A 15,980-nucleotide genomic window follows, 5' to 3' on the forward strand; every position below is an offset into this window, starting at 1 on the left:
GGAGGGAGCCATGGTCCTGTGATCCCTACTTAATAAAAACAAATTGGTTTGATAAACGACACAGAGTTAATGCCTACAAAGAAATATGGGTACTAATTTTGAACAGTAACATCAGTTATTTCAACACAACAGCACTGTATGCCAATTTTAACAGCTCTTATTAAGATGCAAAAATATGTGGTAAAGTAAATCCGTTGGGCATCTTTCTTTGCCTTTAGACAACAATTCTGATGGCAAAAGAGCCAAACGGGACTGGCAAAAAAAAAAAAAAAAAAAAAGATGCAAAAATATGGATCAATACTGCCACGGTTTTGTGCTTTTGCTTTGTTAAATCACAGATTTCAGACAATCTCTCGTTTAAAAAGCAAACAGTCACAAACAGGCTCATCGCAGCTGAAGCAGAAAGAGGGAGAATTTATCATCTGGAGCACTTTCAAAACACACAGCACTTGTTACTTCACTAAAAATGAAGCATTCAAGTGTTGGAAGGGATGACCGCATAACAAGCCAACATATCTCTTGAGAGGTTCCTGTGTACCATACGGTATTACGTGAGGATGCACTGTAATAAACATTATAGTGTGTTTAGACAGACCAGAAGCTTAGGATTCTTCCATTACCAATGTTTTCCCAGAAATTCGACTAGTGTGTTCTTTCACCTAAGTGCATGTGTGTGCATGCAACTGCATAAATAATTCTGTGCACATATGTGAGCCCTCAATAAAACATTTCATGGGCTCCCTCTCTGAATTGTTACAAGTGGTGCCATTATTTGACATAAGACTCTGGGCAGCAGGTTGAGGGTTATGGGGTGCAGCATACTGATGCTTAACAAGTACACTTAACCCTAGCTGGTCATTCAAAGCCGAAGAAAGGAAAGGCTGTTTCCCAGCAGCGACATGGCACAGGAGGGCAGCCAGGCCAGGGTAAGGAGAGGAGGGGACGGCATCACTAATGAACCTGTCTGCTTCGACGGCTCAATTACCGTACACGGGGAAAAGAAGACAGTGTTCAAATTAGAGTAGAAGGCAGGAACAGTAGTAGTACTGGATTTTAAAGCTCAGTGTATAGTAGCTGTCACTAAGCCAAATACAGTATTATCTGACTGAAGCATGCATGTTGACTTTTATTAGTATTCAAATCAACTTGTTATAATACTGTTATAGATATTTTTTTATCTGAATATTCTTCCAGCAGTAAACGGCCACTAAAGTAAGTATTACCACAGCCACTGTTCACCTTAAGTTAATCTAAGTGGAACCACTAAAAATATCTGAGTGGTGAAACACCACAATCTCCCCCTAAGACATCACAGAGACATAAATCTGTAGTGTTTTTATAAGCTCCTTGTTATGTCTGTACTTCTATTTTGGTTGTCACAAACATGCTGCCTCATTCAGCCCAACATCATGGGAACTATTCAAAAGCCATCTAAACTCTGCTCACCAAAGAATGCTGTGTTTTCATATGCTCACAACACTGTTAAAGTATTACAATTGGAGGAGGGAAGAGCCACAGTACTACAAAACAGTAGATGTTTTGCAAAATAGATTAAAAGAATATCTAGACTAACTTTGCCGAGCACCCTGGAAAATATAAAATAAAGAAAACGGACACCATGGGAGGGTTCGGGGATTCTTACTCTCGCAAAGTAATTGATTGCTCCTAGTGGGGCAATCTGTGTGGGATTGTGTTTTTCTTTTTTTCAGTGTGTAGGAACAGAAAAAACACACATGGACCATTCTCAGCATTAGAGCCATTAGAGGTAAAGTAACTGTGGGGGTGGTGGGTGTGGGGGGGGCGTGGATGAGGAGCTTGACAGCGGGATGTACACTACTTAAGTATTACAGTACACACACTCACCAGCACATCCCAAACTCCAGCCTAAATACAGAGGCGCCCACTGTTAAAGCCGGGGCATTAGAAAACGCAACGGATGTGAAGACAAGAGAATCTGCTCTAGACAGGCGAATTAAACCGTGACCTATGATCTGCGTTGAGTAACATTAGCGAGTTTCCTGTGTGTAGGCACCGCTCTGTTGACCGTTCATCATTGCCTGGGAAGGTGGACAGTCACCATAACACACACACACAGTGACGCCTCGCTTTAAAATAACACAACGGCAGCCATGACTCCACATCTGTCACGGGGATGTTTAAAAGAGTCATCATTATTGGTCTTTATTTTGGAGATGCTGGGACGGCTGCAGGCTAATAGGAAAAGAGCCGTCTGGTTAATGTCCAGTCCCTCACCTTAACCGATTTGGGACAGGAGAGCAGAATCAGACTGTGGGATGGGTGAGGGGGGCAGATAAGCGGTAGCCTGGGTCCGCTGGCCTATATTAAATCATCATCAGTCACGCCCAGGAGTTCACAAACATCAGCATTCCCATCGCTCTCAAACTTCGCTCTCTTATCACACCAATCAGTTATCTGGTGCTCTAACAAACACGTCTGCTACCATCACATATGCACTCCTCCACACAAACACAGGCACTCAGATGAAAAATGCATCAGGGTAAAATACTCAAACAAAAACCTGTAATAACCTAATTTCATATGCAGCTTCTGAAATAAAAATCCTGCAAATAAAGTTCTTTCAAAGCAGTGTAATCATTCTTATAGTCTGTGTCTATGGTCTTTTTTGTGTGCATTTTATTTTTTGTTCGTGCAATACTTACTTTTGTTGCCTACCAAGGAGATAACTGGCTGAATATCAGATTCCTCGTTGGCCTTCTTGACCATGCTAAACCAATCCTCTAGATTCTCAAAGCTCTGGTAGTTGGTGATATCGTATACCAGTAGAACCCCCTGTATTGGACAAAGAGGAGGCAAACAGTGTTAATGCTAACAAACACCGATTTCAGAAGTTCACATTTATAACAGATGTATACTGATTATTTTCTACCAACAAGGATCATTCTGTAAAAGTAATTGATTGCTCCTAGTGGGGCGACCTGTGTGGGATTGTGTCAAATCTGTAAAATTTTACCTACCTACTCTCCAATACTGTACATATTTTCAGAAGCTCTTGAAGTATACAGGGGCTGGCTGAAATCGTGCCGTTTAAAGATGCAAATACTAATTATATTTTTTTTAAAAAGCCAAATAAATTTTTTTCACCACATTTTTTATAGTCAACACTGAGCAATAATATTGTAGGATATATCATAGTTTCAATACAAAGATGCTGCAACGCTTTATCTATTTTTTGAGGAGAACTTTGTAAAAAGTGTATTTTAGGTAAACTTTTAAGGGTCGGGGACATTTAACAAAAAATGTTGACTGATCAATATGTACTTAAAGGGGCTGTGATTTTGAAAATAATCTTAATTCTGCGTGGCATTTTAATGTTAATATATGATAAGTAGCTGGACCGAGAAAAAAATAATAATCAGCTGCTTCTGAGGGAATCAAGTGGGAGGCAGTTACTCATTTTTGACCCACATAGTCACATTCATGAATATAATTGAGCCAGGAAGGCAACAGTAGGTGGCACTGCTCCACTTCTTAGAGTAGGGGTCACACTCATTCACTCAAACATAACTTTAGTACTATCATGAAACTAAAACGAAGCTGAGGATCTTTTTTATTATGAAAATAGTGATTTGCACATAAATTACTCCCAGTTGTGTAAGCATACTGCAGATTCACTGCAGAATGGAGGTCAGGTTTGGTTATCTGCTGTCTGAGCTAATGAATGAAGGTTGTCTGCTTCGAGACATTTTTTCTCCTCCCTCCATAATCCTAAACGCTCGCTGCACGACAGAAACAGTCATGCAACGATACAAGAGCCGTGTTTGGTTAAACACTCAGGCCAGAAGGAGCTGTTTACATGAACACATAAATTAATCAAAAAGCAAACAGATACAAGAGGTGCTTGCACAGTGCAAGACAAATAATAATCGCATGAGTCAACTATCTCTAACTACACAAGGCTTCGCCTTTTCAAAAGGGTCTAGAAATGAACATGAGCCAGAGTAAATGTCTCTACGTTTACTGCATGATGCAACATGACTGGAGGGGTGTCTGTTGCTTTTTGTCCAACGGACACGCACTGTCACAACACGCATGGTCGGCGACGACAGCTTACCCCTCTTGACAATTACAGCGAGCCTCTCTGAACAGCCATGATTGATTACAGGATGCACAGTGCCGAACAAAAGGTGTGAAACTTCTACACTTCCCTAATGACAAACTCCCAAAGCAGAGTGCCGTAATGGGGCGGTGTGATGCACCAGATTTTTCTCACGAAGGAAGAACACAGAGATAATATTAGAGCAAACATCAAGAGAAAAAATTGACTTTAATTAAGCCAAATAGATTTCTGAAATGAACAAGAATGCTCAACCGTTTATCCAGGTTCTAAGGATAAACATTACAAAAATGTATTCTCGTACTGCTGCATGTTTTTAGAGCTTCAGTACTGGTTTTAGGATTAGGCTTTTCAAACAAGATATGATCTAAAGGTGAACGAGTGTGTCATCTGCTGTAAAACAACACAGCTACCTGCGGGCACTTAAGTTGCGGCGTATAAACTGGTAAGCACCGACACAAACTGTTGTGTTTGTACAAAGCTCGGCTGTCATGTTAATCAACAGCATGTAAAATTTTCCAGTGAACAAGCATTAAATAAAAGGTGAGAGTCAACAGATCATTTAGTCATGTCAGCTTTTGTGCATATGAGGCAAATATTATCAAAACACTGGAAGTTACTTAGCCTACAAAATAAGTCAAATTACTTGCATTTGTCATATAATTGCAAATCCTTTGTGGTTACAACTATACTTATTGCTCACAGTGTTGACCTACAGTATTATCAACATTTTTCAGTTTAACCACCCAAGTCTGGCAGCTCTGTGAAAACTAGAGATATAGGGATTTTTTTAAAGCTCCACTGACCTGCTGCACTTCACTATGAATCCAAATGACAGTTTATTATGATTTCCCTCCACAGGGAGGGAGTGGCAGGCTTTGAATGACTGCTGAGACTGTAATAATAAGCATGCACAGAGTCACCAATACACGGATATTACCAAACTGGAAACTAATTCTTCCTGTGCTTCCCATGACTTTATTCTCCAATGTGACAAATCATGTATTAACATTTGGTTTGCAGATTTACAAATTTCTTTCCTTCCTGAGTTTTTTTCTCTTCATGTTAGAGGGCTTAAGTTCCCAGAGAGGAAGTGGCAGCATAAATAGAGATGTCTACATGTTTGTTATATAGAATAAAAAGCTGGTTCTCTGTGCGCCCTTACATGAGCTCCATATACGTATTTATCCAGCATTTTCCCTCCTAATGTTTGGCCTCCTATGTCCCACACCTGCAGGGTGACGTTCAAATTGCCTGTGGTAAAGAGAAAAAACATAAAAACTCCAATATTAGAAAAAACTGACATTTAAATGACAAAAAATACAAAGGTCTACTCTGTAAGGGAGGCAAAGAGGCTTTTAGAGTTTACATTCGCACTTTCATTTCCTAAAATGCATTTATCTGCTAACCAGTTAAAAAACACAAATAAAAAAAATGATAAGGCCAATTTGCGGGTTTCTACTCCAGATGTTGTATTTCCTTTTAACTTGTTTGTTTTAACAAAGCTCAAGATCCTGTGGAAATGATAAGTAAGCTGTAATTGGAGCCTGTATTTTTGGGTGAGCGATTTCCATAATAAAAGTCAACATTGTTGATTTACATAATGGAAACAATAAATCAGGAATTAATCTTTCATGCTTAGCGCTCTTGAACTGGCAGATCACCTACACCTCACATCCAAGAATATCCAGCCCAGAGATTGAGGGGAGATGAAATAGGTACGCTTACCCTCTAATTTAAACATTCTTAATACACTGGCAGTAAAAAAAAAGACTTCTTATTAGTCTAGGAAGAGCTGTTTGCATTGTGCCATAACCTGCCAAGTAAGGAAAGTGAAGAGAATTATGTGCTGTTAAGAAAAATAGCAATAATTAAACAGAAAATAAGAGGAAAAGAAGACTGTTGTCCTTATGCCTGTGGAAAGAGAAAGGAGGAGTGGATGAGAGGGGGAGAGAGAAAGACGGGCACAAAAACCAAATCCAAATAAATATTTTCTTCCTCTGGAAAATGAAAGGGGTGGTTGAAAAAAAAAGTCAAAAAAAGAGGAGGAGGGAGGACCAGACAGTGAGGAGTTTATGTTGGTGTGATGAAGGCCCAGGAGCAATGGGGAGCTGAGCATACACAGTGGACACGGCTGGACACGGCTGGACGACTCAAACCCTTCACAGGTCCCCTTTTTAAGGTGCGGGAAGGAAACGCTGAGGGTTACAGTCACTTGATCTAGACTATACAGTGTCAATGTAAAGCTACATTGAGAAGTGTGATGAATAATGGCTCCCTGGTGTCTTAAAGACCCATCCCCACCCATCCACTGTGCTCAGACGCTAGCTTTATTTGTGTTTCAAAGATTCATGCTGACTTTGCAGGGCTGACATTTTTCACCTCGCACTTTGGAAAAAGTGAAAACTGCAGACAAGCCTTAAAAACTGATAACAAGGTAAGAAAAACCAGTGTCTTGAAGGTGGCGCAGGATAAAAGCTTCTGAAGGCTGAACTCTGACAGGATTTATCAAGTAAATTTCACCTCTACTCAATCCCCTTCACCGCCTGTACCTCACTGGTTTGGCAGGGACATCTGGAAGAGGTATTGTTATAAAAAGCACACACAGAGGAGGCTGTTGTGTGCCAGTCGGCCTCGCCTCACCTCTCCCCACATTGGAAAATGTACATTAAGTTTGACAAGCTGGGCCTTCATGGTGAGAGGGGCCAACGCTGGCTATAGGCTACTCTCCCCCCTGCTGCAAAAGACCCTTACAGCCCCATAGAGACCCAGAGAACCACACAACCTCTCCAATACAAGGCAAGGTGGGGGTCCTAACAAAGTTTGGGACCACCCAGCTTGTACAGCCACCCTCCTCTTCATCAGCTCATCAACACCCAATTCCCCAGAAAATGGGCCATTTAACAAGTCCGCTGTTGAACCCAGTGTTGTTGCTGCCCCAGTGATACAGACATATGTACACTATATTCAAACAAAGCTTCGAATTTAACGCTAAAAAGATCTGTGATTATTTCAGGAACAAAACTTACTGGAAAGAGAAGTCACACGATCAATAGCGTTTGTTCGAGCTCATATTAAGGAGCCGAGCCCAGCCTATGCTTATGGTTGGTTCTTTTCATCCCGACTCCACCACAGCATTTTTGGGGGTTTAGTTCTCCTAAGTCTCATAAGCTGAAACTGACACAAAGTCAAAATAGAATCCTTCAGCCAAGTCACAAATCAGCATAACTTTTACTTTTAGCACTTAATTTGCCCTCGCTTAATGTTGTTTTATTAGTAATGAAAGAATGGAGCCACTTTGCAAATTTCTGGAGCTTAGGCTTTGGCAGGGCTCAAGAAATGCCATTTAAAATGCTGAAAATCCCCATTTCACATGGTAGGAAGTAAAAACGGAGTGCTTTCGTCTAAATATAGCATTCGTCAATAAACATTTATTTTACAGATCTAAAGGGGAAACAAAGTGTGGCTTTATTTCTGCGCGCTCAACCTAAACAAATAGGAACATCAATGTTTTATGTAGTGCAGGACAAAGATCAGTTGATCTTGGGGGATCAGCGTTATGGATATAAAATGTTAATGTATTTACTCTGTACCGTGCCCACAGAATTATGAGCAAGGCTTGCCCGTTTGGACATAACCTGTCCATTGGCCTTGTGAAACCCCCCAACCCAACTCAAAAAGAAGAGAGGGAGTGTGTGCTGTTTGCTCTGGAGAGAAGACCTTTCAAAGTGAATAAGCCTGAGAAATGACAGACACTCTACAATGAGGAGCTCCCAGAAAAGACACATTCAGCTTCTGAGTTTACCTGAAGTTGTCTGGAAATGGCAGAACAGGAAAACAGAAATAAAAGCGATGGCGAACAACAAGCCTATTTGTCGAACCTTCATTAACTTTTCTATTAATACTCTACTCACCCCTCATAATTTTAAGTAAACACAAGATCTAAAATCTTAAGGCAGATATTAGGGGTGGGGGAACAAATCGATACTGTGTAGTATCGTGATATTTTGTTTGCTAATAATGTATCGATACAGGGACAGCAGAAATCGATATTTTGTTACAAAAAAGGTTTTTGTGCTCTGACTTCAGAGCATGTTGATCCTTTTTCTGAGCAACAATCCTGATATTCCTTCACTGTCCAAATGTGTTTAACTCTTTTTTGGCAGCAATAAACATGAGTGTTTACTTATTTTAATTTAAGACATGTTTTATTTTAATTAAGTTTAAAACTTTTTTATTTTATGTAAAATTATGTTTTGTTTTAATTTACTTTCAAATTCTTCAGTTGCTGAATGGGCTGCATAGTTTTCATAAATTGCATAGTTCAGAATAGCTATAATTGTACCAGATGGTTGCATTCAGTTCAGTTGGACTAGACTGTAATACAAACCGTTCAGTTTGTCAACAATAAAACTGAAATGAGAGAAAGACTGAGTGCGAGACTTTGATATTAGATAAAATGAATATTGATAAAGTTTACCTTTATGTATGTAGAATCTGAATATCGCAAAATATTTAAAAAAAAATTGCAATAATATCATATCGTGGGATGTATGGTGATTCCCACCTCTAGCAGATATACAGAATTCAAACAGCCTCTCACAGTTAACACAGTCTGTTGTGTTTTAAGCATTCGCTGTGCATTATCATCAGTCATCATCATTATCATTATCATCATCATCACACTCGTGCAACACACACGTCTCCGAACGATTACAAAGGTGTCTCACCTGGAAGGCTAATTCTCTTCAGAAAGAAATCCAGACCAATGGTTTGTTTGTACTGCTTCCCAAAGGCCTCTTGTGCAAATCTGGTGGCGAGTGATGTCTGAAACAAAAAGACAAAAGGAGAGAGGTGGAGAATGAGTGCCAAACAACTTTCCAGCTATCAGCGAGACTTTAATATACGTCTTCCAAAACAGTTAAAAAGAAAATGCTTTAAGGATTCAGGGACAAACCGTCATTGGGTGCATATTATGTGTCTCATATATTTACACATACACATTCAAATCGCAACATAGACCAAGAAAAATGCAAGACGCTGCAAAATTCCTTCCAGAGAAAATATACGGTATATTACATTAAAGAACTTCTTGAAAAAAGCAACATGTCATTGGAGAGCAGCAGAAGAAAAACTTTGATTTCATTCACACCAACCGAAAGCCAAAATAAGCTTTTCACAATATTTTATTTTCTAAAATGTCTAAAAATACAAGGGTATAATTTATCATATAACAACACTTCTGTGTGATTTTTTTTTTTTTACCACAATAGCATGGAGCCACAATGAGCATTTCTTTGGAAGCGAAACCTTGAAACTTGTGATCATTCACATCCATTTTAAGCTCCCACAAATACTCTGTGATTGACTAGACGGGTCTGATGTAAATGCCTGCCTCCTCTGCTGGATGTGACAGTGAAAATCAATGCGAATTACCAAAACAGGTGTCAGAGTATGTGTCATGTCTCCGGACTGCAGACCTAATAATTGCCACAAATTATAAAACCTCCATCACTGTCACTGTTGTGTTTTTGGGGGGGGGGGGGAATTCATGGGAATTCATAGAGCAGGCCTGACATGCCAAGTTTAATTCATTTTGATGGATGAGGATAGGGGGAAAAATGAGGTGCTGAACATCTATTAGCTATCTTTAGAGCAGTGTGCTTGCATAAACACAACGGAGAAGTGAAGCAGTGGGATTCCCTGAGTGTTCATGTGGCAGAAAATGCATTTTAATGTGGTGCTTGACAATCACTGAGGGTTAGAGGACTTAAAACTAAATTCTCTTTCAATCCATTAAGCTTTCACTTGAGCCCGTGCCCTTATCTACCTCCATTCATGCTCAGCAGCTTTAGGTACAGTCAGATAATGCTTCAAATAACACAGGCTTTTGCCCCTATTTCTCCAGGGTAGGTGCCATTTCAGACACCCCTTATCAAGGTTTACAAAGAATTTCTTAAAGTAAATAGTTTTTGTTTTCTTGTGAATGCCACTATAAGTAAACCTAATCTTTTAATTAACCCTGTTGATTGAGTAATTCTAACCTTTGCCAAAGGCGCTTTTGATTCACACTTCCTTCGGGGTGCAGAATAAGGTTTTATCCCCCTAATTCTCTAAAGGTTCAAGACCTGCAGACTTTTTTAATCTCAGCCTGTGAAGTGTGTCACAGACTCAAGAGTGACTGAAAAATTACTAGAGTTGACTGACGCAACAAGGAGAAAATCGGTCATTTAAGTAGCCCAAACAATCACTGACAACACAGGCATAACAAGCTCGGACAGCAAAAATTTATTCCACATGCTCGTGTTGGCCTCGTTGGCCATTTGTCTTGGCATTTCAGTAGCTTGGCTCACTTCCCTCTGCGTAGTCCTTTTTTTTCCACCGTACAATTGGAGCTAACCAGCGAATGTAAAAGCTGGCGTAATCCTGACACTCAAACAGAGAACAGTACAGGGTCAACAGTGATACCAATGCCGGGAAATGGGGGGAAGTTCTACTGAAACAAGAAACAGGGAGGGAGGGGGAAAAAAATATGGCAAGCAATGTGATGCAATTCAAAAGAGGGAGCATGGTATCAAACTGCCTCCTTATTTTCCCTAAACAGTTAAAACCAATATAAATGTTGGTGTTGTATAATATCCATTAATGTACAGGGCCTGTGCCTAAAGCTCCTTTTTAGCCTATGGGTCAGAGAACAGCAAATATTTAGGAAAAACCGAGTGGCTTATAACTCAGGTTGAAAAATGGACCTGTGTGTAAGTCAGACCCAGCACCTTAAGAGCCTGGCTAAATGTGAGACTCCATATTTTAAAAACATCTCGCTCAGGTGGACAAGCCTCCCCACATCTCGCTGTACTTCTGAATGGACAACCAACCACAAGCAAAAATATCGCTGAAAATGCTGTCCAAGAAAAACGGATCCGATTGCAATTTGCTGAGCAAATTGACATTAATAAGGGGGGAAACGGCATTCAAGATGTCAGTCAGCGGTGCCTACTCAAAAACGGGGGGCAGGGCTCCTGTTTTCTGCCCAAAACAGACAAGCAGGTAAGTCATTCAGACAGTGACGAGCTGACACCTGGCAGCAGCGTGAGGAGGGTTATTAATGTAGCGTATCTACTGGGAACTGAGTTGAGTTGTGTGTTCTCTGCACACACACCCCAAAAGAAAAAAAATGTCGACTTTCCAGAATGAGAACATTCATTTTTCTCATTGGGTCTCACCATTACTGCTACATTCATTTTCTTTCTCCCAGAGGACCAAGAAATCAGTTTTGAAAGGGGATGTGTAGCCGACAGGCACTTGACATCCCTGCATTACATTCATGTTCACTCTGGGATTCGAGATGCGGTGAAGAAGAAGACGACGAAACATAGCCGAATTGTCATGACAACCTCCATGCACTGCTGCAAATGATTGTTTGGTGTAACTAGGAAAAAATCCACTGTTGTTGATGTAAGTTAGGCCTTTTTATTCCAAGTCTTTTTAAGTGACTTTAATGAATATGATTCAGTCCAGTGCCTTTGAAAGGGGACAGGAACTAACTAGCTTGTGTAGGTTTAGCAATGCAACAACTATATTACAAGTCTTCATATGTGTTTTTCTTCCCACTGTTATTTTATTCTATCAACTGAGAAAACAGCAACATTTCTCAAAAGGGCTTCCAGGCATAATTTTCTTAAATAGGGCCTCTCTCTGGAGCCAAATGAGAGTCCTTGGCCAGAAGAGAAAAGGCATACTGATGGAAAACAACCAGCAGCTGCAAAAGCCAGGCAAAGCAAATTGCAGTCTTTATCAACTGTTATACCCTCTATGTTCCTACACAGTGCCGAGTTTTAGACGCGAGAACAACAGCAGTTTAATATAAAGGGACTTGGAGAATTCATCATCATGCTTTGATTATTATTCAGAAAAATGAAAATATGCATTTCACTGAAACAAGGTGGTCAGAAAAAGATTTTTTAAGCATAAATGATATGTTTTGTTGAAATATTTTAATTTGGAACAAGCTTTTTCATTTAACGCCTATATTTGTGTTTATCATACCTGTAATGTTTATGTTATCTCTCGCAAGTTTTAAAACATTTTAATGTAATAAACTATAGTTTCCAATCATTTTTATGCAATAAGTTAAGGATTGTCCTCCAGTTTCTGTTGAAGTAAATTTTATTTTAGTATGACTATGAAAAGTTATAGAATAAGCAGACTGATAAAATTCTGGCAGGAAAGATTTTTACAAATAAAAATACTTTAACAGGACACGTGAAGTCCCAGAGTCTACACATCATACTGATAAACAGCTCTGGATGAAAACAGAATTTAAAACAAAATCCTTTAAATCCAGGTACTGTATTATGTGGCTCAAGTATAACGATAAAAAATAACCAACGTGATATTTTAACTTTTTTTTTCAAGCACACACGCACAAAAAAGAAACAACATAACAGACCAACACATTATCATCTAGAAGCCTTCATCAGGGTCTGACATAGACATAATCCTCCTGAACTGAAATACAAGCTGTGGGTGGCAATTAGACTGTGGATAAATGCATAAACAAATATTTTTTCATGGCATAAATTCAATCTCAGCGCTACATTACAGGACCAAACCACAGGCACATGTCCTAAAACTATGTTCAGCAGCACATGCAACATGGATTAAGGGCTGGGTAGACTTAATAGGTTTAGAACAACAGATTGCTTCTGGTTTAAGTCCATCAGCTATCTTTGAGATAGAATCAAAACTACAGTCCATGAACTCTGTAAAAACAGACCCCTGGATTTTCTTATTGGGCAAAAAGAAACATTGATAAACTCCTTTTTTTTTAAGTTGGAACACCAGTGAATAACTTTTGGAGGAAATTTGTGTATTTGCATTAAGATAAAGATTATCTTCTTACATCCAGAAAAACCCGGTTTAGATTTCTCAAACTTTTACAGGATTTAGTTCATGCTGCTGTTTATTGTACCCCTATGTCCGTTCTGTGGTAATTAGGTTTTATCCTTATTTCCTCATAGTAAATATAAAATGTAAACGCACAGTTCCCCAGTGTTGTAGGGCTCACTCATGTGCCAAGCTTTTAGACAGGCATAATGACAGTCATTAAATCGTCACATCACTGATTTTCAGTAGATTATTTGTACTGAAATAGGTTGTTCAACAGCCGCTAACAACGCTGCACTTTCATTAATGTTATGCAAAGATTTACCGTAAGTATAGGAAAACTCTGACAACAAAAGGAGTACAGTGCAAAGCTTGTTGCTCACTTGTAACATCTTCATTCTATTATCCTCTCCCTGCAAACGAGAGTACTGTGCAGAAGTCTCGAGCCATCCTTTATTTCTTTATATTTTTCTTCCAAACAGCATGACTTTATTGTATTTATTAAAGGGGTTTTGAGCAGTAGTTCTCCTGGCTTGCTGAAAGGATTTCCAAGTTTTTCTTTGGACACTAGCTGCTTTTTCCATCTATTTTCAGTCCAATCCTCCTACCTTAGATTTTTCATTGTTAAGCCACTGACTTTATAATTTAAAAATAAAAAGGGATCTAACTCAGGGAAGAACCAGTGTTATATTATATACCCTTGGGCATTTTTTACTAGCAGCATCTCACAATGCTGCTAGTAAAAACTATTTTTCACAATGTTTCCATTTCTTTAGTTGAATCTGTAAAAAGCCATTCTTAAGGAAGGGAAACAGGGAGGAATGCTGCTATCCTAAATATACAAGAACCGCATTGAAAATCATGCATTAAGTATTATGAAGTGATGACTCCAAATTTTAAATGTTTGTAGGCACGTACTGAGGTCAGCAGAGAGGCACAACACTGACTGCAGTCATCTGAAAAACACAGTGGAAGCTCTTTTATGGTTTGGGGCTGCACTGCTGCCAACAAGTGTTGGGGATCTTGTCAAAATTGATAAAATTACGATTGCAGAAAAGTACAAGTATCAGATTTTATCCACTATGCCACTATGCAATACCATCTGGAAAGCATCTCAGTGGCAGCGGCTTTATTTTCAAGCATGACAATAATCCTAAACACACTGCCAATGCTGTGCATAGTGTAGCATCTTAGGAGCGACTGCACGGGATATTCCAGCATGCTCCATGACATTGTGTTAGTTGAAATGAAATTAGGGAGCTTTAACATATCTGTTATGGTTACATATCTGTTCTAGCTGTGTTACTGGTTTACAATGTAGGAGTGAAGTGACGTCGAGGATTAGTTACCCCCTGTAAACACAAAGTCACGGGTGGGATTAAATACTAAACAAACTATCATTCTCCTGTAGCTGTGTGGTTTGTGGAGCACAAGGGCTGACAATTTATTCACACGCTTTAATTGAATTTAAAGTGCTGCTCAAAAATAGTCAAAAAAGGCAAAAAAAAGCTTCCAACCATACAGCTGAAACTACAGCCTTAATATACCAATATATTGAATAAAACAAAATACATCCTGTGGCTGTGTGGGTGGAAGACTGGGTCGTCCACCAAGCAGAAATTCGGTGGATTGATCCATGACTCCTCTAGTCTGCATGCCAAAGTATTCATGGGTGAGACACTAAAGCCCAAGTTACCCCCACCCCACGGAACCACTGGAGTGTGTGAATGTTAGAAAGCGCTTGGACATGAATAAATGTGGTGTATGAATTGCTCAGAGGTTGGGGCAGTTCAGTAGAAAGTCACCGTACTAGTCCAGTTGCCATTTTCCTGATCCACAAGCCTAAACGTAGCAACTCAATGGCTGAGGGGGAAATTTGATTTTTATTAGTCACTGTAATTTACTTGTACTTTACAGATTAGCCGTATGGTATGAAATTGGTTAAATATGAAAATGTAAAAATGACAAATAAAAATCCGAAAGATAAATTATACCCTTTGAACATCATCTGAAGTTGACTGTCTTTAGCGTCAGCTTTCGTTTTGTGTGTCCTTGGCTAGCCTGTTAGCCCTACAGGTGCTGAATAACAGCTAGAAGTGGGCTAAAATTTATTGAGAACCTAAAGTGACACGTGGACTGAGGCGTTTATTTGACCGTGTAAACGTCAGCTTTAATCATAATCGCCCCGGGTTACGTTGATGTTGTTGTGATTTACCTCTGTCGTTGTTGTTAGCTAATTAGCAGCCGTGGCTACAGTAGCGTCGGTCGCCATGGTTACTGCGTGGACAGCACAGTGTCAGCAGAAAGTGACTGAGTAGGCAAAAATGGTGTGCAGTGTGGACAAGTTACATTTTCTCGAGCATTACCTCTTAATTAACGTTGAGTAGGTGTCCGTTTTTGTGTTTGTGTCTGTGTGGTGGTCTCACCTTCCCACTCGCTCCGTCTCCCACAACTACGATTTTTAGCTGCTTGTCCTGGCTCTCCTCCTCGGAGTCCGACATGGCGCTACAAAATAATTTTTAAAAGCACTTAGTGCTTGAAACCGAAACGGTAGAAACGAATCAAGGGTGGATGTATGGAGCTGTCACGCTAATAATCACAAACGGATTAGACGAGAGCTGAGTGGGCACGCAGACGCCATTTTGACTCCACTAAGAAGACTTGACTGGCTGCAGCAGCTCTCAATACGATCCACTCCACGCGCCGCTGACTCCACTTGCACCGATTTTTCCAGTTAAAGCGAGAGTACCGGACAGTCCTCGGGATTTGGCATTTCAGTCTTTAAATATCCTCTTTACCGCCATGAAGCCCTTCTCTGCAGGAGAAAGACCCGAACCGGAAACCGATTCACCGGCGTGTGTGTGTGTGTGTGGTGGAGTCCTGTGTGTGACGCGTTGCCGTTGCCGTGGTAACACGGGGTTAAAGTGCAGGTGTAAAACATGACAAATGTAACAAAGTGCATCTGAAGTGCACTTTTACTGAAGTGATACAGTATAAA

The 15,980-nt window shown here is 39.9% G+C and overlaps 1 protein-coding gene across 2 annotated transcripts in view; it reads right to left on the reverse strand.

Moving 5' to 3' along the window:
- The window catches only part of rab28 (RAB28, member RAS oncogene family), a 34,076-nt gene extending 18,369 nt beyond the window's left edge, over nt 1-15,707 (reverse strand). For both annotated transcript variants that reach the window (XM_085373598.1, XM_085373605.1), the window contains exons 1-4: nt 15,409-15,707; nt 8,827-8,923; nt 5,262-5,350; nt 2,682-2,811 (exon numbers count right to left, since the gene is read on the reverse strand). In XM_085373598.1, coding sequence (XP_085229724.1) covers nt 2,682-2,811; nt 5,262-5,350; nt 8,827-8,923; nt 15,409-15,483 — 391 coding nt within the window. In that variant the 5' untranslated portion in view covers nt 15,484-15,707. The remainder of the gene's footprint in view (nt 1-2,681; nt 2,812-5,261; nt 5,351-8,826; nt 8,924-15,408) is intronic.
- Between the last annotated feature and the right edge of the window lie 273 nt (nt 15,708-15,980).

Source organism: Diplotaxodon limnothrissa, linkage group LG2 (genome assembly GCF_057381915.1).
Source record: "Diplotaxodon limnothrissa isolate DT_005_m linkage group LG2, D_limnothrissa_male_GT1.1, whole genome shotgun sequence".
NCBI lineage: Eukaryota > Metazoa > Chordata > Actinopteri > Cichliformes > Cichlidae > Diplotaxodon > Diplotaxodon limnothrissa.